This window comes from Mustela erminea, chromosome 17 (assembly GCF_009829155.1).
Source record: "Mustela erminea isolate mMusErm1 chromosome 17, mMusErm1.Pri, whole genome shotgun sequence".
Classification (NCBI taxonomy): domain Eukaryota; kingdom Metazoa; phylum Chordata; class Mammalia; order Carnivora; family Mustelidae; genus Mustela; species Mustela erminea.
The window spans coordinates 58923443-58949615 of NC_045630.1; the positions used below are offsets into that span (position 1 = coordinate 58923443).

The 26173-nt window shown below is 39.6% G+C and overlaps 1 protein-coding gene across 5 annotated transcripts; it reads right to left on the minus strand.

Annotated features, from left to right (window-relative positions):
- Nucleotides 1-62: 62 nt before the first annotated feature.
- Nucleotides 63-24448, minus strand: BPNT1 (3'(2'), 5'-bisphosphate nucleotidase 1). 5 transcript variants are annotated; one of them, XM_032318645.1, is made up of 11 exons: nucleotides 24348-24412; nucleotides 21226-21275; nucleotides 18726-18853; nucleotides 13818-13922; nucleotides 11932-12039; nucleotides 10775-10823; nucleotides 9140-9231; nucleotides 7978-8022; nucleotides 5689-5886; nucleotides 3231-3336; nucleotides 63-2156 (listed from the first exon to the last, which is right to left on the minus strand). In XM_032318645.1, the coding sequence occupies exons 3-11, from the start codon at nucleotides 18843-18845 to the stop codon at nucleotides 2008-2010; spliced, it is 972 nt and encodes a 323-aa protein (XP_032174536.1). In that variant the 5' UTR covers nucleotides 18846-18853; nucleotides 21226-21275; nucleotides 24348-24412; the 3' UTR covers nucleotides 63-2007. The 5 variants fall into 5 exon arrangements, with proteins under 5 accessions (XP_032174536.1, XP_032174537.1, XP_032174534.1 ...); XM_032318646.1 differs by lacking the exon at nucleotides 24348-24412 and adding an exon at nucleotides 24250-24341; XM_032318643.1 differs by lacking the exon at nucleotides 21226-21275 and having other exon boundaries at nucleotides 24348-24448.
- Nucleotides 24449-26173: the final 1725 nt, after the last annotated feature.

Consider the following 26173-nt stretch of genomic DNA (forward strand, 5'->3'; position numbering starts at 1 on the left):
ACATGCACCACTAAATGTTGAGTACCTAGAGCCACAGTGAGGGAAAGCATGGTATTTGGCGGGGGGGGGGGGGGGGGGGGGCTTTAAATGGTTGAGCATGGGTATAAGTTAGTGATCAGAGTTGCCGCTGGAGAAGAAAGAAGCCATGACATCAGAGGTTCATATGCTGTGACAAGAAACTTGTATATTATCCTGAAGGCAACAGGAAGCCCTAAAAGATTTTAAGAGAGTGGCACTACCAGATTTGATTTTGGGAAAAATCACCCCTGAGGATATGATAAGTAGAACGGACAGAAAGTACAGGGCGGACAGGCAGATTAGTCAGGAAGGCACGAGAGTGATCTGTGGAAGAAATAAAGGAGCATGAGGGTGTGAATTAATGAATAGGCAATGTGAATGTGGATGTGCAAATATGTCTCTCGGATAACTCACTTTTAAATAGGAACCTGTAAAAAATGCCTTCAAAGTTTTTTCTCACATTGCACTTGGGTTTTTTTTTTTTTTTTTTTTTTTAATTAGGGTTAGTCTCTTCTTTATAGATAGGGAATTGTGTTCTTAGAGGGAAGAAAATGGATTTTGGAAGTGATTTCCAAATTTGGCCAGTCATTAGGTTCACCTTAAGGATTTGTAAAATAATGTAAGGAGGGATGGGAAAGAATGAAGAGCTTTGTAGACATAGTAATTCACAGACACCTGAGAGATATCAAAGCAGGCTCTTGGGCATAACCTAGAACTTGAGAAGTTTTTTGCTTTGTTTAAGTAAGCTCTACGCCCAAGGTGCAGAGGGGATTGAACTCACAACTCCTAGGTGAAGGGTCACACGCTTTACTGACTGGGCCAGCCAGGCGCCCCGTGAGCTCTAAACGAGATAAAGATTCTGGAATTAAGGACAAACAACCCAAATGAAGCCATATGTGTGGATTAGATCATCTGTTGAGAAAGTAGAGGGAACCTAGAGAATCCTGGTGAATGTTGACATTTAAGGGAAGGGAAACAAAGAGAAACCAAGAAAGGAGACCAAGTAGGAGTGGCTAGAAGAGGGAAGAAGAAAATCACTGAGAAGAGAGTCACGTGACACAGGAGTCATCGAAGGTGTCAAAGCCACAAAGACCTCTTCAGGCTAGATTACGGAGGTTCTGAGGATATTATCTAAACTTCAGTGATTATCAAACTCCCTGGAGTAGCCCTCTTAAAATACACAGAATCAAACTGCTGGGATGAGCCTCTGAGTCTGTATTTCTGAAAAGCCTCCTGGGTGATTCCGATAGAAAGTTGGGTCTAAGAACCATTAATTTAGACGACTTACCTAACAGAGACATTTATTTAAAAGCACCGGAAAGAGACCCAAAAATGTCAGAATAATTTTGATAGCTTATGTTATAATCTCCCCTTGTAAAGAACTAAGGTAATTACCCAACTGGCCAGAGCTAGGCATTACAATGGCACCATAAGAATAAAGTAATGTCCATGGTAGAGACTATGTCATTTTCAAATGCTACTTAAAAATTTTAAAAGGTGGTAAAGAACATAAAAACCTAGAATTAAATAATTTATTACAAAGAAGTTTTTCCATAAATCTGTTTCATCAACATACATGACATTTCAGTAAATTCTTAACTGGAGTAAGGAAAACTTAAAATTACTGTGAAAAACAAGAATGAGATTCAGGTAACAACTTGTGATTCTGTGCCCTAAAGAAACTCTTCACAGTAACAGGAATGTTGATTAAACAATCGACCAGAATAGCGAGTTGAAACTAACCCTTCCTTTCACAAGGAGGAAAAGAACAGTAACACACTTACTTTATAAATCCTTCTGGCCTGAGTCAACAATTAATCAAGAAATTCTTTCATTACCTTTTTTACTGCTAAGTAACTAAATATAAATCACTGATCAACAATGATTTAAGTGAAAAGGGAACTCTAATAATTTCATCCAATTCATTTTAAAGTATATTATTCTGAGAATCAAGTGTCCATCTCCTAGTTAAGTAAATGAGGTTTTCCTTTAAGGAACAAGTGCGTTTTTCACAGACTCTGGAACTCGACTTGCATAGTAGTCGTAATCGCGCAGTGTGGCGAGGACGCCTGCGGAGTTCATGTGCTTCACCTCCTTGTTATACTGAAGGGCATTTCCATGGATATCAGTTAACTTGCCTACAGAAGAAACACCAATACAACATTAGTGGCTGGCCGGATCGTTAGGTTTCTAGTTATTTTTAAGTGCCTCTTACTTCCCTATGGGATAGTATCAATTTATTCTGGATAAGATAGGAAAAGTAATGAGTGACTCTAAAGGCTTAAGTTTTAATTCACTTAAATTTAAAACTATAGAACAATTTTGACTAACTGAAAGATAAAAAATTATTTTTCTCCCTGATTCAAATCAATTTCATTTAGCATTTTTAACTCCTATTTCTTGGTATCAGTTAATTTCTCTTTTCCTGAGATGATTACTTTTTCAGCTGGTTCTACCCCATAGCTACTGTTCCCATTTTCAAAAGTGTTTTCTTCATTCTACCACCAAATATTAATACTTTATTAAGGTTTAAAAGAAGTATGCTCATCAAATTTAATTCTGTCACATTATAGTTTTATGTAGCATCCTAATGAGATAGAATTGTGATGAATTTAACTCCCTTGTCATGTAATATGCTGATGAGATATGAAATTGGATAATATATTAGAAGAAAGGATAGAACAAAAATCAAATGTTTTGTTTAAGGATAGAACAAAAATCAAATGTTTTGTTTAAGAGTACAAGTCAACTTATGTCTAATGGAAACTGAAAATCCTCTTACTATGCATATATTTGTAATGTATTTGTCAGATTTAGAAAAATTCTAACTCTGTGATCTTAAGCACTAGTACTAAAACATTTACCAGTATTGGCTTAAATGAAACTAAGTGAGGTGAAGACAATGGTGATGACCATTTTACTTTTCAAGAAAAAAGAAACCCTAGAAGCATTAAATCCACAAATCAATAAGGGTTTAATTAAGTCAACTATATGTAGATTGAAGTCCAAAAGATAAACAATAATTAAAGAAAATGAATTTGCTGAAAAATTGACATCCTCACTTCTGAAATGCAGGGGTTGGGCTGGCTAATCTCTAGGATTCCTCTGAGCTTTTATGGCCTCAGAATCTAGGTAAATATAATGAAAGATTCTGTCATAGCATAATAAAAAAGCTGTAACACCTGTAATTCCCCAAAATAAAAGGGACTGACCTCCCACAGCATGTAAAATGACTTCTGGAGCACAAGTATCCCACTTCTTACATCCAGGACTCGCAAATACATACGCAGAGGCTTTGCCTTCAATCAGCTGAATGATCTGTAGGGTTGGAGATAATAATTATCCCCTGGCCATGAAATGATTAAAGAATAAGAGAAACTGCTTGTTTCTACCAAGTGTATTTCATCCATTCCTCTGTCAGACTCAACTTAGGTGAAAGCTATTAGCAGGTTGAAAGGAACATGAGTATTATGGAGAAATATACAGAATACAATAAAATATAGAATCATACAGTGACCTGGAGTGGGAGGGAAGTGGTGAAATAAGCTACAAGGATGAGATCAAAACAGTCTTCATAGTCTTACTTAAATAAATAAAGTTTTCTTTTTATCGCGTTGCTTTTTTCCTACTGTAGAAACAATGTACTGTATATTATAGAAAAATTGAAGATTTTTAATCCTGTAGACTAAAGGCTAGAGGAACATCAAGTAGTGCACTCATGTATAAAATGCAGTAAGTCCTAATACCTATGCAATGCTGACAAAGAAACTAACAAGTAGTTTCTTAAGTCTTTGGAGTCCTACTACATATTACCATTTCTTCTACCAAAATATGAATTTTTAAATTGTCATCTTAATAACTCCTATAATTCTCAAACAAAACTGAGGGTATTTGATAGAATCGACATGACTCTAAAGAGTAACCTGCTATCAGACTTTCATGAGTCATTTACTTATTTTGGGTTACACCATAAAATCATCAGTACCGTAAAATTCAGGCCTCCAATATTCAGAGGAAGAGAGCGGACTGAGAGGAGGAGGAAAATCTCAGTGCATGCAATGTAACCAGTTCCTCTTCCTCGTACTCCTCAAGAACACCTTCAAACAATTAAACCTTGCTGTAGACCTCTATGTGAAAGGGTTTTCTTTCATTGAACAAATATGCGTCAAGTCTTATTATGTGCCAAGATCTATTTCGGGTCTGTTTTCTTAAGGGAAGAAGGGCCGTAGCCTTCATTAGACTCTTAAAGAAGTCCTTGACCTGAAAAAGTTAATAACTGCCCAACAAGTTAGTAACATGCCCAGAAAAGTTAATAATTGCCCCACCTTTTATAGGAGAAAAGGTGGAGGATGTACAGGGTGGGGACTTTGTTCCTAAAGAGAATGGTGCCCCTTGGGAATAAAACACATAATGATTTTTGCAGTTATAAAAGTAAGGGCAAAGAGAAATCACACCAGTCACTATATTTAGTGAATACATTTTTACTTGGAAATGTTTTAGAATTTTTTTCCCCCCAATACTATTATTTTTAAACTCCCATTTTCATCCTCTCACCAGTAAATGCTTTTGGAAAATCTAAAAATAGTTGATTATTGCTTCCAAAGGGTAGGTAAAGAAAAATGAATCCCACGCAGTTCAGTAAGTATTTACGATTTGCCTTCCCCGCGCCAGGGACCCAAGTGTGAGATGCACTTGCATCGGGAACTACAGCCAGTCTGGTATCCCCAGGGTCTGAGCTGGGGGATGGCATGAGATAAGCCTGGGATGTGTTCAAGGGCCAAAATATAAGGGAATTAACATTCCATTCTCACAGGCTTGGGTTTTAAACTGTTGTGCAGGGAGTTATCCAAGAATTTGGGGCAAGGAAGCGATATACAGTAAGTTTTGCATTTTTAACTGCTTTGTGTTACTGTGAGGCCTAGGACTGAATAGACAGACCAGTTGGAAACTACTAGAAAGTCTGGGTGAGAGATATGATAAGTTTTAATTAGGGTGGAGGCAGCTGAGATGGACAAAGGAGATGTTAGGGAGGAATTAAGAAGATACAGATGCGTTATGAGGAAGGAAGGAATCTAGGGTGACTTTCAGGGGGCTGGCTGGAGCAATTAGGCAAATGGTGGTACCATTAAGCAGACAGGAAATAGGAGGAACGCGTGTAGGGGCAGGAAGGAAAAAGGAAGAGATCCAACTGAGTATGCTGAATTTGAGATATCTGAAGCGTGTCACCATGGTGCTATCCAGGGGGCAATCAGACGGGAAGAGATCAGCGCTAAGGACGCAGACCCAACTGCCCAGTTTCACAACGTTCTCGGCAGGATGGAAGCCTATGTGAAAGAATGGGGGAAGCGTCCAGGAAGGGGAGGCAGGCCCATCCTTTGGGTCCGCAGAAGAAAGGTCTAGGAAGTAACCCAAGAGGGTCCTCAAGAATACGAGGGCTGGCAAGAGGCACAAGATGTCCCCCTAATGACTTGCATTAGCACAGAACTCTCAGATAAAAAGACTCGAACAATAACATTTTTAAACAATTCAAATGTTGCTGAAATGGGCTTTTAATGGTCAATTACAACCTCTAACTCCTTCTCCCAGCTCTTATTTCATGTTTCGGGAAATGCTTGGGATCTCTTTCCATAATTCAATTGCATTTCAGCAGAATGGCAGACATGTTCATACCTTATTTCCTGCTCCTCCAACGCGCAGCACGTCATCAGGGTTCATGGCGGTGACACAGTCAGTCACCAACTTGTTGCTATGCGAGCGGGTCGTTGTAATGATGTGCTTCCCGGCAGGCGCCTCTTTCAGCTGGAACCCAAAGGCACCTAAACCTAAAACTCCCCAGATTGTCCTCCCCAGCGTGGCATCGGGTCCTGCCTATGCAAGTGAGTGAAACAGCAGCAATGTTTGTAATCATCTGGAGAAAAACGTCAGCCATACAGAGACTATCGCTTTAGGTTTGTATCCTGATTTTTTAAAAAAATAAAAATATGACAATGTAATCTAATAAAGAACAAGAACATCATCATCCACCCTGAGATTTTCCTGAGATAACCAACTGAGCCTTCTCTTGTTGTTCTGGTTAAACACTGAGTTTGAGAGCTACTGGAGGGAACTTACAGTTATTCCTTCAAGTCCTCAGGAAGGGAAACATCATATACTGATTCCCATGTCTCTGTGCGTCAGCCAGTGATCTCGTTATTGTATTTGAAAATAGCTGTTTGCAAAAGGTACTCAAGTCCCCAGGAAATGAAACACGATGTATTGATTACCACTTTTCATTATCCAAGGAACAAGGATCTTGTGAATATGGGAATAGGTAATGGCAGTTATGTATTTTGCTGCTATAGAGACAGGCTGAACAGGCTGATACTGAGGGGCAGCCTGAGACAATGCGGTCAGGGTTAAAAATTGTGCTGACAATTGTGTTGGTAAAAAGGGCAATGACAATGCAATCTCAGCATCTGTATTTCCTTTGCAGAGCTCAAAGAATTTTCAAACACACGGTTTTAACTATACACTTCATGCAGAAAAACGTGACCCAATACATAAAATGATTAACACAGAGTCATCGTAACACTATTATGTTAATACGGTAAACATATATTGTAGACATACAGATATTTTACTGAATACTAAGTAATACTATTTAGTATAGCAGGTGCTAGACTAAATGCCTTACATGTATTATCTCATTTAATCCCCCCAAACTCCATGAAGTAGGGATTATCATCCTTGTTCTTCAGATTAGAAAAATGAGATTTGGCATCATTGAAATAACCTGCCCAAGGACTCCAGGAAGATCATAACCAAACTCAGGCTCATCTGTATTCTGAGCCAGTAGTCTTCATCACTAAACTATACTGCCCCATTTTCCTTATTAAAATGCTTCCAAACAGGGGCGCCTGGTGGGTCAGTGGGTTAAGCAGCTTCTTACGGCTCAGATCATGATCCTAGAGTCCTGGATCAAGTCCTACATTAAGCTCCCTGCTCAGTGGGGGGTCTGCTTCTCCCATAGCCCCTCCCTCCCGGTCATGCACACGTGCTCTCATTCGCTCTCTCTCTCGCAAAAATAAATAAATAAAATCTTTAAAAAAGTAAAATGCTTTCAAACACATCTTAGTTGCCCACTAACAGTACCCTGGCTGCCGTTACAGTGAAATACAACTATGTTGCAGGTTGGATTTCCTGGGAAGCAGACTCTGCTATAGAATATTTGCTAAGGGTCTGGACCTGGGTCTCCTTCTTTCTCTCTTCTTCTTTTTTTTTTAAGATTTTATTTATTCATTTATTTAGAGAGAGAGAAAGCGAGCAAGTGCAGGGGAAAGTGGCAGAGGGAGAGAGAGAGAGAAAATCCCAAGTGGACTCCGCACTGACCGTGGAATCTCACTTGGGGCTCGATCTCATGACCCTGAGATCATGACCTGAACTGATATCAAGAGTCAGACACTTAACCCACAGAGCCACCCAGGCACCCCTGGACCTGGGTTTCAATCTACAGATCTGTCAATGACAACTGGGAGGTCTGGGGGCAAGTTACTTGCCTCAGTCTCCTCTTCTTTAAAACAGGAACAGAGTTTCCTTAAGGACTGTGGTGTGTATTAAATGAGATAATGCATGTGAATCCCTTGAGTCTGGCAGCACACAGTAAACTCATGATGAATTTTAGCTATTGTTATATTGATGGTTACTAAAAATAGAATGTCCAGCCCTGAATACCATCAACAGAACTAAGCAACTTTTCCACTTTTCGCAACAAATTGTAAGGCATAAGCAGTAGTGGATGGTGGACAAGAGGAACAAGAGAGTGCAGAGGAACTGTGGTAAAGGGAAAGGCAGCAACAGGAGAAGCAGAACAGGAGGAAGTGAACTGGGACAGGGGACGGACAATGGCCACCTGGGGTACCACAAGTCACCTGCCTCTTTTCTACCTACTAGTGGGGTCAAAACCCTAGCTATTTTTCTCACCTTTGCTTCATTCTTGTGTTCCCTTAACTTCTGCTTTTCATTGTTCTGTGGAAAATGAATACAATGTTTCTAATCTCAGAAAGAAGTGATAGAAAGTATTGATAACCTCTAAGCACTGTGATCTTCTTCTGATGAAAAGTGCCACGCATTACAACATTATCTATGAACTATTTGCCCCCTTTTAAGTAAAAGCATTAACTTACTTGAAAGTCTACACAAAAACCACAAGCTTGTGTCTTCCTATAACGCTGTATAAACGTTAAAGTCACATTAAAAGAATTCACGGACACTTAAGCAATTCAATATGGGAGACTTTCCCAATAATCCACTATTTTTGCTAAATTTAAGCAGCACAGGATTATAAATAAAAAAGTTATAATCATACACATGAGAAACAAATTTATCTTAGAAGCAGAGATTAATCCTGCTCTAAGCTCAAATTAGAAATTCAGTAGTAATAGTCCCCACTCTCGTTACTTTGCTTCTCCAAAGTTCTATCAAGATCACACTAATGTGAATACCTCAAATATTTTACTGCAACAATTTCCTTTAACGTTTAATGCAATTTCATGGTATATTTCTGCTTTGGAATTACATTAGTCTCTGGCTTGTAAGAAAGACAGTTTCTTTGGAGTAGAAAGAGCAGATTAGAGAGCCATAGTAAGACAAATGAATGCAAGAGCGTATCTAGTTCTGTTACCAGTGCTGACTGCAATTTAGGTGCTATGCAGTATTACCTGGCAAACAACATGGCTAGCATCTTTCCTTGGTTGAAATGGTTCATTTCTTCAATTGCTTCAAGAACCACCTGCAAATCAGGTGTCTCAATGACGAAGCTAATCAAGAACCATGTCAGTAATTCCCAAACTTCCACATTTGAATCAAGAGGCATCCATAAAATACATACATATATGAATACATACGGTGTGTCTGCCTACACACAGATACATACATATGCATTCCTGAGAGAAATACCTATGCCCTGAGAGGCTCTGATTCGACAGATCTGGGGTATGATCTGGGAAGCTGTATTTTATAGACGTTCCCAGTAACTATATGGGAAAACAGAGCTAGAAACCACTGGTTTAGATAACATCAGGAAATCACAGAACACTCTACTTATGTATCTAATAAAGTATTTTTGTATCGTTTATAGTAATACCTGGTAGTTGTAATATGGCTGGTTAATAACGCCTGCTATGGCTTTTCCTTCATAAGCAATTCCAATAAGGACTGTCACGTTGTCGAGAAGACCTGTGAAGAAGAAATGAGTATCAAGCTCAATTATATAATTTTCTGACTTATCATCAGCACATCAATTGTTCCAAGTTATTTTTAGAATAAAGGTAAGAAATCTGTGATGCTTTAGCCACGATCAATCCTACTTCTGACAAAAGGCACAAATTATAAGAGATAGCTGGCCAGAGACAGAAGCAGGCATCGACTTCTTTGGCCACTTAACTGAGTCAGTAGACACGGTCTCATTAGTCCATTTTGTATATCAACTGAAAAAACCAGCCATGACTCTGCAGCCATTACTGTTAGATTCCTGTCCCCCTCTGCCACCACCCATGTCACTGCTGCCTGCCGGTTCACGCTCTACTCCAGGATTACTGTCCAGACCTGCATTTCAAGTCTCCAGGGTAAGGGTTCTCCAAGTAGAGTCTGCAGATTATCAAGAAGCATCAGAACTAATGGGCATAATTTTTTTTTTTAAGTAGACTCCACAGCCATAATGGGGCTCCAACTCACAACCCTGAGATCAAGAGTTGCATGCTCTACTGACTGAGCCAGCCAGCGGCCCCTTAATTGGCATAATTTTTAAAACTGATTTTCTGGGTCCTTCCCAGAGCCAGTGAATCAATCTCCAGAGGTGGGTGTCAACATCTAAGCAATCTACCTGGGTGTTCTCACACACACTAAGTGGTCTAGAGCTTCCCTTAGAGTGACATTTCACTCTGCACACATACACACATACATACACGTGCACATACACTGTGTGACTGACTCAGACGTATAGGTATGTCTCACCCAAGAACACAGAGAGTTTTTTCTAATGATTATGAGAAATCTTTTTTTTTTTTTTTTTTTTAAATCATGAAGCTGAGAACCAATATAACAAAACTTATATAGATCTTGGTTTCAAAATTAAAACTCTAAACTTATATATGCTCTGCTCCTAAAACCTAAAACTCTGGCTCTGAGCCTGGTCTTTTTACTTTACCGCTGCCAATTTTACTTTAATGTGCTGCTTTCTAATTTTTCTCATCTCAGACAATTTCAGAAAAGAGAAATATTGTACCATGTTCCCAAACTCATCTCTAAAGATGAACCATGAGTGGGAAAACAGCTCATAGTTGGGGGGGCACGAGGGGGCAGGGGGTGTGGTTGGAGGGGAGGTATTTGGTGGTAGGGGAGGGGGTGGCTGGGGAGGGAGGGGCAGGAGGTGGCTGCAGAGCACAGCTGTTTGTTTTCTGCCCCAACAGAGCTGGGGGTTCAGCACAGTCCCTCTGGTAACCCTATCTTTGTGTTAGTTATTCCCACCTGGGGGACATCAGAATCATGGCACTGGTAGAGGTTGGGGGTGGTATGTGAAGGGACTGAATTTTCTCTTTCCCGGTCTTGACAATCGCTGATATACAATAATAGCGAGGATGAGCAGAAATACAGCTTTAGGGCATAAACATAAAATATGATACTGGGTTGTTATGCAGCAGATGAAATATTAGTTGTTTTTAACTAAATATCATATACTAGACCCACTGCTATCAAAAACAAATACTGAGGAGATACCAACCTTCAGTATATTCCTTGGTACCATCCAGAGGATCAACCCAGACCACAAGCTGAAAAAAAGGGAAATATCTAAATTAAGCATACAACATTTAAAAAATAGGTTTAAGTAGATTAAAAATACCTCTTTCTTCATTTTTAAAGTTATATTTTGAATTGCTTAAGCTAATGTCATCAGTTTTACAACAGTAAAACACCTTATTGTTTCATAATCATGGAAAAAGTCCATTTAAATTAGAGGAAAGTCCCATCTACAAATTTGGAATAGGAACTGCTTCACTCATCCATTTACTGTCACCTGAACACTCAACAAAATGCCACGAACACACTGAGGTCTGGCTGGTAGTCCAGGGAAAACTTTAAAGTGGCACCAAAATGTTTTAAACAGTGTGTGGCTGCTACTCACTCTAACACATAAAGGCTGATTAAAAAAAAAAATTAAGACGGTCTAATTTTAACTTAAGGACACCATTTATGTCCAGCAAAGAAAAATGAACAGTTTATAAACTGAGAGTAGACAGAAGAAGAAATCCCTTCTACTCAGAACTTCAGTATGACTCAGGCTATGTAGCCATGACCCACTAGAATTTCAACGCTTGGCAGGAATCTGGGAATGAAGCCCCCTTCTCCCAGAAGACACCACGTCTCACTGTCCTTGTGCCTTCCCTCCCTCAAACAAAGCACCTTACTCACAGTAGGTATTCAATGAATGTGCATTAAATAAATCAAAACTCAACAACTAAAGAATTAGGATAATTATCTGAAGCCAGAGATTTAATTTAAACGGCTCTATAAAGGAAGCGAGGTGAGTTTTATGGCCTTCCAAACATAAAACAGCAACCTATTTCACCTCCTTCCAGCCTCAATTACCAACAAAATATTTTACTACCAAATCTACTAACAAATTAGATGTTCTCCCTAGAAGTATTTTTAGTAACGGTTTTAGAGAAGAAACTGACGGGGTGAGGAACCAAGCCCTAAACCAACAGGTCACACATTCCCTACGGTCGCCTAACACTTCTTTGGCTGTCCCTTAAAGATTTCAAGTTCCTGGAGGCCGCTATTTTATGTCTACCAGCTTTTCAACCCTAAAGGCAAATTTTATTTACTAGAGCACAAACAGAGGGTCAACAAAGACTTAAGAAATCCTGTGGATCATACATCTTCTTCTTTAATAGCACTGTACTGGGTTGGGCACGGCTGCTGCAGTATCTCCTCCCACTGACCATCTTCAATGAGCTCTTGGTCCACTTCTTCAAAAGGCAGATCCTAAAGCAGATAACGAGGATGGTTACTGAAGCTGTTTGGTATTCACAGAGCACCCATTGTCTTAGTGACAGAAGAAATGCGGCCTCAAGAGTTCACCAGACCTTCCTGTTTGTCATTTATGTCTAGAGCTTAACTGAGTCAAAAAATAAAGCACACTGAATAAAGCTGCAAAAATGACCACATATGGCTGATCAAAGTTGACTACGAAAAAATCCCATCTTCATTATCCTGAACAGTTAAAAAATAATCTAAGTGTTAGAAGCTTATTTAAGTAAGTGCCTCTGCAATGTCCACTGACAGATGAATGAAGATGTAGTCTATATACACAATGGAATCCTACTCAGCCATCAAAAATAATGAAATCTTGCCATTTGCAACGACGTGGACAGAGCTAGAGGGTATTATACTAAGCAAAATAAGTCAATCAGAGAAAAACAACTATCATATGCTCTCATTCATATGTGGAATTTAAGAAACAAAACAGGATCATAGGGAAATGGAGGGAAAAATAAAGCAAGACAAAATCAGAGAGGGAGACAAACCATAAGAGACTCTGAATCATAGGAAACCAACTGAGGGTTGCTGGAGGGGTATGGGGTAAACGGGCATTGGCACGTGATGAAATGCACACTGATTATTAATAAGACTGATGAGTCACTGAACTCCACCTCTGAAATTAATAATGCATGTTAATTGAATGTAAATCAAAAACTAATCAAAAACAAAAAAAATTAAAAGAGTTCTGACTTCACTCTAGTTTCCATGGGAACACTTAAATGGCTTCAAATGCCTAAGCTGCCCTCAACAGGATTCAGTATGTAATAATTCATCATGAATTAATCATTATAAACCTATTTGAAAGCATAAGATTCCTGCCCTTTATCATCCTAAGTCCTTAATAAACACATTCTTAAAAATCAAAATAAACAGGGGCGCCTGGGTAGCTCAGCCATTGAGTGTCTGCCTTCAGCTCAGGTCATGATCCAATGTCGCCCCATGTTAGGCTCCCTGCTTGGCAGGAGGCTGGCTTCTCCCTCTCCCACTCCCCGTGCCTGTGTTCCCTCTCTCACTGTGTCTCTCTCTGTCAAATAAATAAAATCTTAAAAAAAAAAAAACCAAACTAAGTAAGTAAATAAGTAAGTGGTTCTGACATGAGATACTTCTTTCTCAATTACATAAAATATGAATTCCTTCACTTTCAGTGTTACAGTCACTGGACAAGTATGCAATTAAAAAAAAAAAAAACCAGAAACAACAAAATCCCTTTTATTCCAAAGGTCTAGAACTCTGTCCATCTCTTAGTTTGCATGCTAAATATTACAACAGGAACCCTATCTTCTGCAGTTAAGAATTGAGACATCTGCCTAGAAATGGACTAAAATATTTTATAATCGGATGTTTCCTTCAAGTCCAAGGAACAGGCTAATTATTTTGGTGTTAAAACATCAGATGTAATGCTTGAAATAATGACAGTGGTACAGAAGTCATTAAAAAGTGGCAATTATAGGGGCGCCTGGGTGGCTCAGTGGGTTAAGCCGCTGCCTTTGGCTCGGGTCATGATCTCAGGGTCCTGGGATCGAGCCCTGCATCGGGCTCTCTGCTCTGCAGGGAGCCTGCTTCCCTCTCTCTCTCTCTCTCTCTCTGCCTGCCTCTCTGCCTGCTTGTGATCTCTGTCTGTCAAATAAATAAATAAAATCTTTAAAAAAAAAAAAGTGGCAATTATAAATCCATATGGTAAACAGTCATTAAAAAAAGAGTTCATTCCTTACAAGTCTTACCTCTTCCCCTATTATTGTTAGTTTGGGGAATTTCCGTGCCAGCGAAGAGCAAATGCTCATTTGTGCCAATCGGTCAGCTTTGGTCTGCAGGTCTGTTGCACAGGTCTGCAATAAAGAATGTAAATTTTAGCAGAATGAATCTGAAATAAGTTGTCCTCTGATTCCTAATGCACGAGTGTTTATGTCATTTAAGTTGCACTGTTTTTAGATTCATGGAACTTAACACCCAATGAGTCAACTAGTTTCCTGGCTTGGTTTTTCTCATGGGATTTATAGTGGTTAAAGTTTGGAAAGGAGCTTTTAGATTATAAGAACACTTTCTCCCCCAGTTGATAAATTCCCTACATTAGATCTCTAGATCAGGGGTGCCTGGGTGGCTCAGTGGGTTGGTTAAGCCTCTGCCTTTGGCTCAGGTCATGGTCCCAGGGCCCTGGTATCGAGCCCCACATCGGGCTCTCTGCTCGGTGGGGACCCTGGTTCCCCCTCTCTCTCTGCCTGCCTCTCTGCCTACTTGTGATCTCTGTCTGTCAAATAAATAAAATCTTTAAGAAAAAAAAAAAAGATCTCTAGATCAATCTTCTGCTTAAAAAGATGAAGAGACAGGAGATTCATAACTTTTCATGGCAGTCAAAGCTAAAAACTATCTTTAGCTATTTGAAAGATATTCCCAACTTGGATCTTTCTATAACTTCTACTCACTAATCTTCTAATCTACTAAGCATCTATTTTTCTAATAATTCAACAGGTCTTCATGATGACAGAAAGAATTTCCTGTTTCCAAAATATAAAAACTATGAAAACGAACAGCAATTACATTTGACATATTTAGCTCACCCACAGCATTCTTACTCAATCCCTACCGTCAGATAGTCATTCTAGTAGAAGACTGTGGAAAATCTTGCAAATGACAGCCACAACGTCTTCCATAGTCTGCTTTCACAGAATTATGACATGTTGCAATTTATACATGCCTGATTAGGTGGAGTTACAAAATTATTACTTTAAATAGTAAAAATTTTACAATACTTTTTAATGAAACAAGGAATGATCATGAAAATCAAAGACTTGTATGCCATGCTTAAGTCTTCCGGTTACCTACATGCAAAATACTAGTCTGCTGGCATACAGGGCCAAAAGACAGAGATCTTCGTTTTATTTCCTAAAGAATTGTGTCTGGCACACCAGAGGTGTTCTAGAAACATCTGTGGAAACTTCTTAAAAGAATTGTTAAATTTGAAGATGACTTCTGCATCAATCAAGTCTGGACACTACTCTCTAGAGGAAGGCAGACACATTGCCAGCTATTAAGTATATGAGGAAAGCTATCCCAACCTTTTTCTAGTCCAAGATAATATTTCCTGCTCTTTCTACTGACATAATGCCAGACCTCATCATTCTGAATCCTTTGTGTGACAAATTTAATTCTGCTCTGTCTCTTTTAAAATGAGGTATCAACAAAGTGCCTGACCAGTAGAGAGGACAGGGCGATTGTTACCTTTTTTACCATCTATTACCTAGAAGTGCCTGACCACACAGAGGACAGGGCGACTGTTACCTTTTTTCTTATCTATTACCTAGAAGTGCCTGCCCATACAGAGGGTAGGGCGATTGTTACCTTTTTTCACCATCTCTTACCTAGAAGTGCCTGACCCTATAGAGGACAGGGAGATCATTACCTTTTTTACCATCTATTACTGAGAAGTGCCTGACCATGCAGAGGACAGGGCAATCATTACCTTTTTTCTTATCTATTACCTAGAAGTGTTTGTCCCTACAGAGGAGAGAGTGACTGTTACCTTTTTTCTTATCTATTACCTGGAAGTATCTGCCCATACAGAAGGTAGGGCAATTGTTACTTTTTCTTATCTATTACCTAGAAGTGCCTGACCATACAGAGGACAGAGCGACTATTTTTTTTTTTAATTTATCACCTAGAAGTACGTGACCAGTACAGAAGGAGATTATGACCAGGACAAAGGACAGGGAGAGTAGTACTAGACATATCCTTCAGGCACAGATGATAGGGAGGTTATTACCAATACAGGGACCGGGAGATTATTACTGTTTTTCCACTACTCCTTAGCTATAGGCTACAATGTGGCACATCTAATATAATCACAGCATAAAATCAATTTAAAAATAAGTGATACTAAGGAAACTATCTGAAATGATTGATGGTATTGGTAGTGGTGGTATGATGGATCATTTTTGTTCACTTTTTGCTACTCTTCTGCGTTTCCTATTTTTTATAATAGAAAAAAAAACTTTTAAAAAGGCTGTAAGATTAATAGCCTTCTGAAGTCACTGAATTACATTATTGGCTTATCACTGAGCATTTATGCTGTCAACCAAAACCTCTTTTTTAAACAAATGTAAGTCAGATTTACTTTTTATCACTTGAACATGAATATTTTGGGAACTTATTAATTATTCCTGATATAATATCCTGTTGGACTTGGCCCTCTTTTCTCAGTGTTTGTAACTTTTTGAATACTTATTCTGTGATCGAATATGCTAACTGCCCTATCCAGGTTCATTTTATTAATAAATTTGGTAAGTATGCTCTCTATATCCTCCTGTTACACAACATTTTTGAGAAGATACATTCAATGATTCTTAAAAACTGTATTTAAGTTAATGGTTAAAGAGAAAAGGACAGAGTTGGAAGCGGAGTCCTCTGATCTGTCACCGATGATCTTTTCTTGCTTGATGTGAATCATGAATTAAAACGAAATGTTTGGGTAAAATTGATCACCCACTTATGAATATACCTAACAGTGGTTCAAGATGGGGGGATGGGATATGTCATGTCCATATTTATCAATGGCTTGAATCTTTTTTGACAATGGAGAATGAAAGATTTTTTTTGAAATCAAGATATCTTATATCTACTTCCTATACTATTAAACCCATAAAGCTATCGAAATTAGAAGTGAGATTTATTTAACTTGTTCTTGTGATTTTCATTCCTTTTTTTAAAGTTATTTTATTTATGTAATCTCTACACCCAATGTGGGGCTTGAACTTATGACCCTTAGATCAAGGGTCAAGTGATCTTCTGAGTCAGCCAGGCACACGTCTTGATTTTTATTCTTAATTTTTTTTTTCTAGTTGGGGGTGCTGAGGAGAGGGGGAGAAAGAGGGAGAGAGAGAATCATAAGCAGGCTCCACATCCAGCACAGAGCCTGATTCGGGACTTGATCTCATGACCCTGAGATCATGACCTAAGCTGAAATCAAGAGTCAGACACTTAGGGTGCTTGGGTGGCTCAGCTGGTTAAGTGACTGCCTTCAGCTCAGGTCATGATCCCAGGGTCCTGGGATTGAGCCCCATGTTGGGCTCCCTGCTCAGCAGGGAGCCTGCTTCTCCCTCTCCCTCTGCCTGCTACTCCCCCTGCTTGTGTTCTCTCTCTCTCTCTCTCTCTCTGTCAAATAAATAAATAAATAAATAAATAGAGTCAGACACTTAACTGACTGAACCACCCAGGCACCCCATTCTTAATTTTTAAAAGCACTTATGTTGAATGTCCTATAATTAGCTCATCTGAGTTTATTACTAAGTTGTTTTTTACTCAAATTTTTGGTTGTCATTTTTTTTCTGCTAACAGCCTTAGACAGATGTCTGATTTATCATAAAGGAGTGACTTAACTACAACTCTATTTATAAATCATTTTAATGTTAATGGTTAATCCTACTCTGTAATTTTCTCATTTGGGCAAAATTACAATACCATCTTCTTTAAAAGTTATGATAAAAAGTGAATATATGGAAACTTACATTTAAACATTATAATGTGAAATGATAACTAAATCTTGTAGAAGAAATTACATTTTAAACTAGAGGGGCACCTGGGTCAACAGATGGTTAAATATCTGCCTTCAGCTCAGGTCACAGTCTCCAGGTCCTGGAGAAAGAGTCCCAGGCCCCCAGCTCAGCGGAGAGTCTACTTCTTACTCTCCCTCTGCCTCTACCCCTGCTTGTGCTCTCTCTGTGTCTCTCTCTAATGAATAAATAAAATGTCTAAAAATTTTTTTAAGAAAATAAATGAGAACACATGCATGGTAGGATTTTCTTTTAAGAACCGTCACTAGGGGTGCCTGGCTGGCTCAGTTGATAGGGCCTGCGACCCCTGATCTCACCATTGTGAGATCAAGCCCAAGGCTGGGTATAGAGCTTACCTAAAAAACAAAAACAAGAAGAATCAACTCTCTTGATAAACTATCTTTCTGATAATTTACCTAAGTGTTTTTTTTTTAATTTACCTGTTTTTAATTATCACACTGGGGGAAAATAAAACCACAACTTTGTCTTGTGTTTCTTTTCCATGAAGAAAAAAATGTAGGGCGCCTGGGTGGCTCAGTGGGTTAAGCCGCTGCCTTCGGCTCAGGTCATGATCTCAGGGTCCTGGGATCGAGGCCCGCATCGGGCTCTCTGCTCAGCAGAGAGCCTGCTTCCCTCTCTCTCTCTCTGCCTGCCTCTCCATCTACTTGGGATTTCTCTCTGTCAAATAAATAAATAAAATCTTTAAAAAAAAAAAAAAAAGAAAAAAAAGAAAAAAATGTAAAGCTCTGACTATCAGGAATACTTATTTTTATGCCAGATTTTACCAACATGGCAAGTTCACTAAGGACTAAGTGTCCTGTAAGAGATTTCTTTAGGATATGAAGCTTGGTTACAGTGCTAGACAGCAGTCAGAAGGCCTAACCATACAAATAAAAGTTTGGGATGCAGGAAGTCTGGAGTCATTTTCAAAGCAGAAATAGAGCTCATATGAACTAAGGGTCTAGCGATCTCCATAGAGGAGACATTATTTCAACTATTGAAGTCTGTCCAGATTATTACGTCCTTTACTAAAATGTGAAGGAACAAAAACAAAGTTGGTATGAAATGAGACGAGACTTTCAGTACCTTCTCCACGATACCCAGGTCTCCTTCAGCAATAACACGTCTGACTATGGTTCCTGCCTTTTGAGCGATTGAGTAAGCTGAGGCTACAAGCCGCATCAACACGGTGTGACTGGAAGCCATGATCAGTCCTAAGGGGAAGTTAAGAGAAACACCGTTACTTTCAAAGTCAACTACTGGTTTCAGTCACTTGAATTTAATTCAACACATATTTACCGAGTACCTCACTGTACAGATCCTTTAATAAATACTTACTAAGAGACTTGGAAAAACTTCTATGTCAGCATTAGCTCTCTCAATAAATTTTATAGTATTCTTTCTTTCTGCAGATGGGACATTTTGAAGCACGGGGAAAACTGTCCCAGGCCCATGAGCATGTGACAAAGTTTTATGTCTGAGGGGTATGTGTGCATGTGTAAAGGCCGTGGAAAGTGCATCAGGGGCTAAAAATACAAGATACAACATCTGCCATAAATGAGCTAATATTTTGGTGGATTGGGAGTAAAATAATGTAACCTAAAATCTGTAACATAAAACTGGTAAGAGCCAAGAGAGGTATGAAGAGCATAAGGGATGTGGGTGTATGTACGGGGTAATGTGAAAAAAAAAAAAAAAAAAGGAGGAGTTGCATGGGATTACAGTTAGTTTCTAAAAACCAATGAATATTCCATTAGAGATTAAATAAAATTTAATCTACTGACTATTTACTATCGTCATCAGAGGCCAAATAAAGAGAAGGTGCAACATACCTAATTGGGGTGAAGATTAATCATCTGGAAAAGTAGTGAGTGTCAGAATAGCCCCTGGCCCAATGGAAAATATGGGAAAAACAGCCTTCAAGACAAAGTGTATACTCGTCTTTGAAAATACAAATTCAAACCCTGCAATTTTAGTGACTGTTCTGAGGCTGGAATGTACCACCCAGACCCTCTTCAGGCTGAAGGACATTTCCCCAGCTGCTGAGAGTGCCACCAAAGGATGGCTTTTAGCTGCCACCTTTCTTTGGGAATTTATGTGCTAAGTCACTGCACCTGCAACAGAAGGGATGGGTTGGAAGGCCAGTCCACACTCCAACCGCGCTGCCACCCCAATTCTACTGGGTCATCCTGGCTTCTGAATGCCCCGCTCCGTTGGCTGACTGAGGCCTTTGCTGAGAGTGCATTGTGGCCCAACTCCCCACTCCCCAAGGCATCACTACCTTCTTCACGCTTCCCATAAGTGATCCCAAGAACACCCTCTAACAAACCTCTTGGACTTTTTCTCAGAGTGCTCACAGGGAGCCAAATGATGACAAAAACTCTCGGCCCTCTAACTGAATCAGGTCAATATTATTTCAGTGCAACAAAGGAACACAATACAGAACAGAAGAGACACTATGAGCCTCAATTCAGCAAGTCACTATTCTACTGCCAATTTCTGACTACACATTTGACCTGATGTGCCTTTCGAGCTCTTTACATCTTTTTTCCCTCATTAACATTCCAGTCACAAGGATTGTGAACATCAATTGAGACAATAAACAAGGGACAGGTTTGAAACCCTCCAGAAGAACAGAATTGAATTTGATGTAAGGGAATGAATCCCTCTGTGGCCAGGAGCTGTGGAGAATTAATATGAAAATAAAGTGACTTCCTATGTATTTAAATTCTCTTTATCTTATTACATCATAATCAGGCTAGATTCATTTTATTGGCAGGCTGGGTAGAAAAACAGCTTATGCAAATTACTAACACTCAAACAGAAAACGGGAGAAATAATTCGGCAAACACTTTGTTGACCTCACCTCCACTTCCTTATTATCCATGACCAGCCACACATCTGATTTATTCTGCACTGGAAATGGTAGTCTTCAGGCAACTAATCACGTGCTACCCAAATGTCTTAACTACTGAGCATATTATAATATGTGCTGGCATGTTCATACAGTCCCCATGTTATATAAAATGCCATTGGTGAAAAGCAGATCACTTTCCCTCACTGTATGGTAGTGCTGTACATTTTCACAGATATCACTTACATTTGAGACAAGTAAGCAGTCATTCCAGCCTTGTCAAGCTTCATATATAACTAAACCACTTCCTTTTATATTTGCCACATCCACAGTGTTTTCTTATAAAGAAAACCGTTTAGGCTTGTTCTACTACATTCCTCATAAAGTACATACTATATGAACTGGCATTCAAAGCTAACACCAGTTGCATAAGACTGTAACAGGTTTGATGTAAAGCAGAACAGTGATTTTTACAGAGATCCCGCAAATCACTTTTAGTTGGCAAATAAAATAATTCTACCAATTTCTCTGAAATACTTCTTTAGTCCAAACATAATTAGTAATAAAATATTACTATCCCCTGGTCTAATATTTTTCTTACCTATTTTTTAAACAAAAGAATACACTTTTGGACCTTAATAAAGAAAATGAATCTAATCATATTATCAAAACACATCTGGAAAAGAGGTTCCTGTTAATTGTGCCCCCTCCCAGAACCCAAACGAGAATCACCTTGTTGATACTGATGGAGATCACACAACGCTGTCGCTGCCGCTGAAAAGCTACGGGCAAGTTGTAAATTTCCTTAGAGAGGATCAGGTTATATACACGAAACTTCCTTCTCCACCAGTTTTACGCCTTCTGCGTCCTAAAGCCCCACCCTTTGTGAACACAGCTTTCCAATGGCTCAAAAGCAGGATAAGATAGCTAAAGGCACAGGCACTGGAGTCAACCACCAGTGTTCAAATCCTGGCTCTGGCATTTGTTAGCTGTGTGGTCTTGGGAAAGCCACTTAAATTCTCTGTGCCTCAATCTCTAAAATGGAGTTAATAATAGTATCTATAGGACAGAGCTTAATTATTAAATGAGTAATGCAGGTAAAGCACTTGTAAGGGTCCCTGGTAGAAGGCAGCACTAAATCACACTGGCTAACCATTATTGTGACAATTGTCCTCATTACTGGCTATCCTGCGGAGACATCAGGGTAGTGTTCAGAGCAAAAAAAATCCTGTATCTTCTGCAACATCATTTTGACCCTGGGGATGTAATCTGATAACCAATACAACCCACAATCATGTTGCAGATTCTTTTTCATAACATTCAGGGCTTGAGGCTTGAAATACAGATGAAAAAAGGTTGTATGCTACTTAAGGGTATCAACCTAACACCTCATCCTTTAATAAAATCTTTACAGTAGCCAACAGGGCTAGTTCTGAAGGATCAAAAACAGGAATCAAATGATCCATTTCCTTTGATAGCCTGAGAAAGGTATCTTGAATTGAATATAAAGGTGGTAAGCACATGAGGATTAGGGTCTAAAATTGAACGATAGGGGCGCCTGGGGGGCTCAGCCAGTTAGCTGTCTTCGGTTCAGTTCATGATCCCAGGATCCTGGGACTGAGCCCCACATTGGGATCCCTGCTCAGCGGGGAGCCTGTTTCTCCCTCTTCCTCTCCCCTAACCCTGCTCATTCTGTCTCTCTTTCTCTAACTCTCTCTCAAATGAGTAAGTAAAATCTTTTAAAAATGAATGACTGAGGGGCACCTGGGTGGCTCAGTGGGTTGAGCCTCTGCCTTAGGCTCAGGTTGTGGTCTTGGGGTTCCGGGATTGAGCTCGGCATGTGGCTCTCGGCTCAGCGGGGAGCCTGCTTCCACCTCTTTCTCTGCCTGCCTCCCTGCCTACTAGTGATCTCTCTCTCTGTCAAATAAATAAATAAAATATTTTTTTAAAAAAATGAATGACTGAGGTCCCGATCAAAATGCAAAGATTAGGGGCGCCTGGGTGGCTCAGTGGCTTGGAGCCTCTGTCTTTGGCTCGGGTCATGATCCAGGGTCCTAGGATGGAGCCCCGTGTCGGGCTCTCTGCTCGGTGGGGAGCCTGCTTCCTCCTCTCTCTCTCTGCCTGCCTCTCTGCCTACTTGTGATTTCTCTCTGTCAAATAAATAAATAAAATCTTTTTTAAAAAATGCAAAGATTATATCTTTTGAAACGTGATCAAGTGATGCTAAGGTTCAAGGTCATCTGGAAAAATAAAAATATGAGCATAACAGAGCAAATTCTGAAAAAAGAACAGTGAGCCAAGATACTCTCCTTACCAGTTACCAAAATATGATACAAAACAGTAATAATTAAACAGTTTAGTCCTGGGTGCCTGGGTGGCTCAGTGGGTTAAGCCGCTGCCTTCGGCTCAGGTCATGATCTCAGGGTCCTGGGATCGAGTCCCGCATCGGGCTCTCTGCTCGGCAGGGAGCCTGCCTTCTCCTCTCTCTCTCTCCCTCTGCCTGCCTGTCTGCCTACTTGTGATTTCTCTCTGTCAAATAAATAAATAAAATCTTTAAAAAAAAAAAATAAATAAACAGTTTAGTCCTGGGCAGAATGAAATCCCAGGAGTAGATCCAAACACACTAATGGTGGTATTTCAAATCACAAGGCAAACTGTGAAAATATGGTGGAACACTTACTTATCTTTAAAAAAAATGTTGGAACTTTCTTTTGTATTTTTTGTATCAACATACATTCCAGATCAATGCATGATTTTAGAAGTAAAGAATAAAACCATAAAAGCATGAGAATAAAACTGTATGAAATATTTTGCAAATTTGGTAAAGGACTTTTAAACATGAGAAAAACTAAGAATCTATAAAAGAATATATTGACAAATTTGGCTGAATAAAAATTAAGATATCTATGTAATCAATTACCACAAGCAAAGCAGAGGACTGACAAAATGAGAAAAAAAAATTGTATCATGTACTGGACATCTAGTTAATTTTGATTACGGAAAAGGCTTTTACATTAATATGTTAAAGATTAATAATCTAGTAGAAAAATGAGCAAAGGACACAAATAGGCTATTCCTATTAAAAGAAAGACAATGGCCCTTAATTACATGAAATGTTCAACTTCATTAGTTATGAAAGAAATGCAAATTAAAACAGCAAAAGATGATTGTTCATGTGTAAGACTGACATAGATGAAAACGCCCAGTGTTGGCTAGCCTGTGAGGGAACATCGTTCTGAGAACTGTGAGCAAGGATGCACAGTGGTTAAAACCTCTTAGGATGATTTTGAAAAGTTAACTGAAAGTCAAAGGTACGTATCTTTTGAACTAGCAATTACATTTTCAGGGATACCTGAGTAAATCAAGCAAGCCTACAAGTATGTAGGATAGATAGCACGAAGAAGGTGAGCTATCTGAATGAAATTTAATTTCAGACGAAAGGCAGTCTCTAATTTGAGTGCACTAACGAGCCCACTGTCTAGGTCTGCCTCGTTAATTCTACAGCAAACAGCCATGAGAAGACCCTGGAGCACGAAAATAAACGCACCGATCAACAATTAAATCTCTGACACTCAAGAATCTAGGTCGAAATTGGAATATCTGGAGAGGCAACCTGACTCGTGCAAACTTTTTTCTTTTTAAAACATAAATCCCTGTAATCTCCTTCTATCTGTGCAAAGGGGTGGAGTTAGGGGACCAATAAATGAGTCAGATCGGACCAAGGCCCTTGTCCTGACTCACAGGGCAGAAACTTACAGTGACAAGCCTGGAACAAAGCTAGACGAAAAAGACTTGAAGGGTAACAACAGCAACAACACAAAGCTACCGAGCAACAGGTCCCTCTAGTCCAGTACCTGGCCGCCTTCCTGTCAATAGGTCGTACGTTGGTGGCTGTAGGACAAACCTACCGCAGCTACTGAGCATGCGGGAAATTCGGCGCAGGCGCAGAACAGCTGCTCCCACGGCGGCCGGGGACTCCCGCCCCGCCAGAAAACTCCATTTCTCCGTGTTTTCCCCTGAACTCTCCAGCGGCGTGTGTCGCCTACTGTCACAGCGAGAGGTGTGCGCACTTTGAAGATTCATTCTGATTTCTGGCGTCTTCCGGTCCACTTTGTATACTCTTAAAATGCTCAGGGGATTAGCAATACCGCATTGCGGTGATCGGCGACGGCCTACGCCCAAACTCCAGGTGTCCGTGGACTGGCTTCAGGTCCACGGTCCACCTCTGCCTCCGCTCCCAATAGCAAAACAGCTTTAGGCAGAATGGTCGCCAGTGCTTCCTTTTCCCTTTTTCTTTGTTTGTTTTACCACTTAGGAGATTCTTAAAAGGGCCTGTGACCCTTTTGTATGCTTGCCAGTAAGTCCAGGGAGACCCTATTTTCCTGACCAGATAATGATTTGTTACGTTCATGATCTGGGGGTTGGTTGGTTGTTGGTTTGTTTTTTTGTTGTTGTTGTTGTTGTTTGTTTTGTTTTGTTTTGTTTTTGCTTTTTGCAGAACAGAAGAAAATCTACTTATGATTGTTATTGCACTAACAAAAGTAAACACAAACAGGCAAAAGCAAAAATTGCCTCTTTATTCACTTAGACTTTCACCATCTACTTAAGGAGCACACTCTTTGAGCCTCCCTGTGTTTATGTTTGTGTGTGGAGGTAGGCGATGAAAACAGCAGAGGAAACGGCAACAATTTTTATTTCAATATTAAGAAGGCACGGTGATTATAATATCACAAATAACATAAGATGGCAGGGTTAATAGCAAACGTATCAGTTACAACAATAAATGTAAATTGCTTAAAACCATCCGTTCAAAGACAGAAATTCTCCAATTAATTAGGAAACAAAACTCACTATATTATTAGAGTAGAATTCAGAGCAAGCAAAACTATCGAAGAGAATAGTCATTTTGTATTGTTAAAGGTAGTATCCTTTATATATATTCGCTCTATATATAGTATAAAGGTACTACTTTGCTTTTAAGTTAGATAAGTAGCCCATGATCACACTCTCATTGCTTAAACAAAATGAAAAATGCAAACAATACTGTCTGCCAGGTCCTTCCTTAGAGCATGTGTCCTAGGACTGGAATTTCGTTTTATCTCTCCTGATACTGTGGAGCCATAATGCACCATTTCGTTTTCTGGTTTAGACACTTAGCCACATTCCAGCTGCAGAATACGTTTAATTTTTTATGGTATTTTCCCCACTACTGTACACTTATTTTAGCTTCACCTAACTCAACAGCAGTTTGTTGTTTTGGAGACTTTACTGGACTCTTCAGGGAACTCCCCTTAGTTTTCATAAAAGCAATTACCTTGCATTAGAAGAAGAAAAAAAAAAAACATTGGTTTGAGAAGAGAGTAGTTAGTGAACCATTTTTGATTCTGCATGCTCTTCTATAACTCCCACACTTTTTTTTTTAAATTTTATCCATTTATTTGACAGAGAGATCACAAGTAGGCAGAGAGTCAGGCAGAGAGAGAGGGGGAAGCAGGCTCCCCGCTCAGCAAGGATGCTGAGGCAGATGCGGGGCTCGCTCAGCTGGATCCCAGGACCCTGAGACCATGACCTGAGCCCAAGGCAGTGGCTTAATCCACTGAGCCACCCAGGCGCCCCTCTCACACTTTTATAGCTAGAAACAAACAATTAATTTCCACTAAGCGAAAACTCATCAGAGAGC

Coding starts and splice junctions, on each gene's coding strand:
- BPNT1 (XM_032318643.1), bottom strand. CDS start 24,417: ATGCTCAGTAGCTGCGGTAGGTTTGTCCTACAGCCACCAACGTACGAC. Junction 13,923..18,725: donor ACCTGGGTATCGTGGAGAAG/GTACTGAAAGTC, acceptor TCTTTATTGCAG/ACCTGTGCAACAGACCTGCA. Junction 5,887..7,977: donor AACACAAGAATGAAGCAAAG/GTGAGAAAAATA, acceptor TCACTTGCATAG/GCAGGACCCGATGCCACGCT.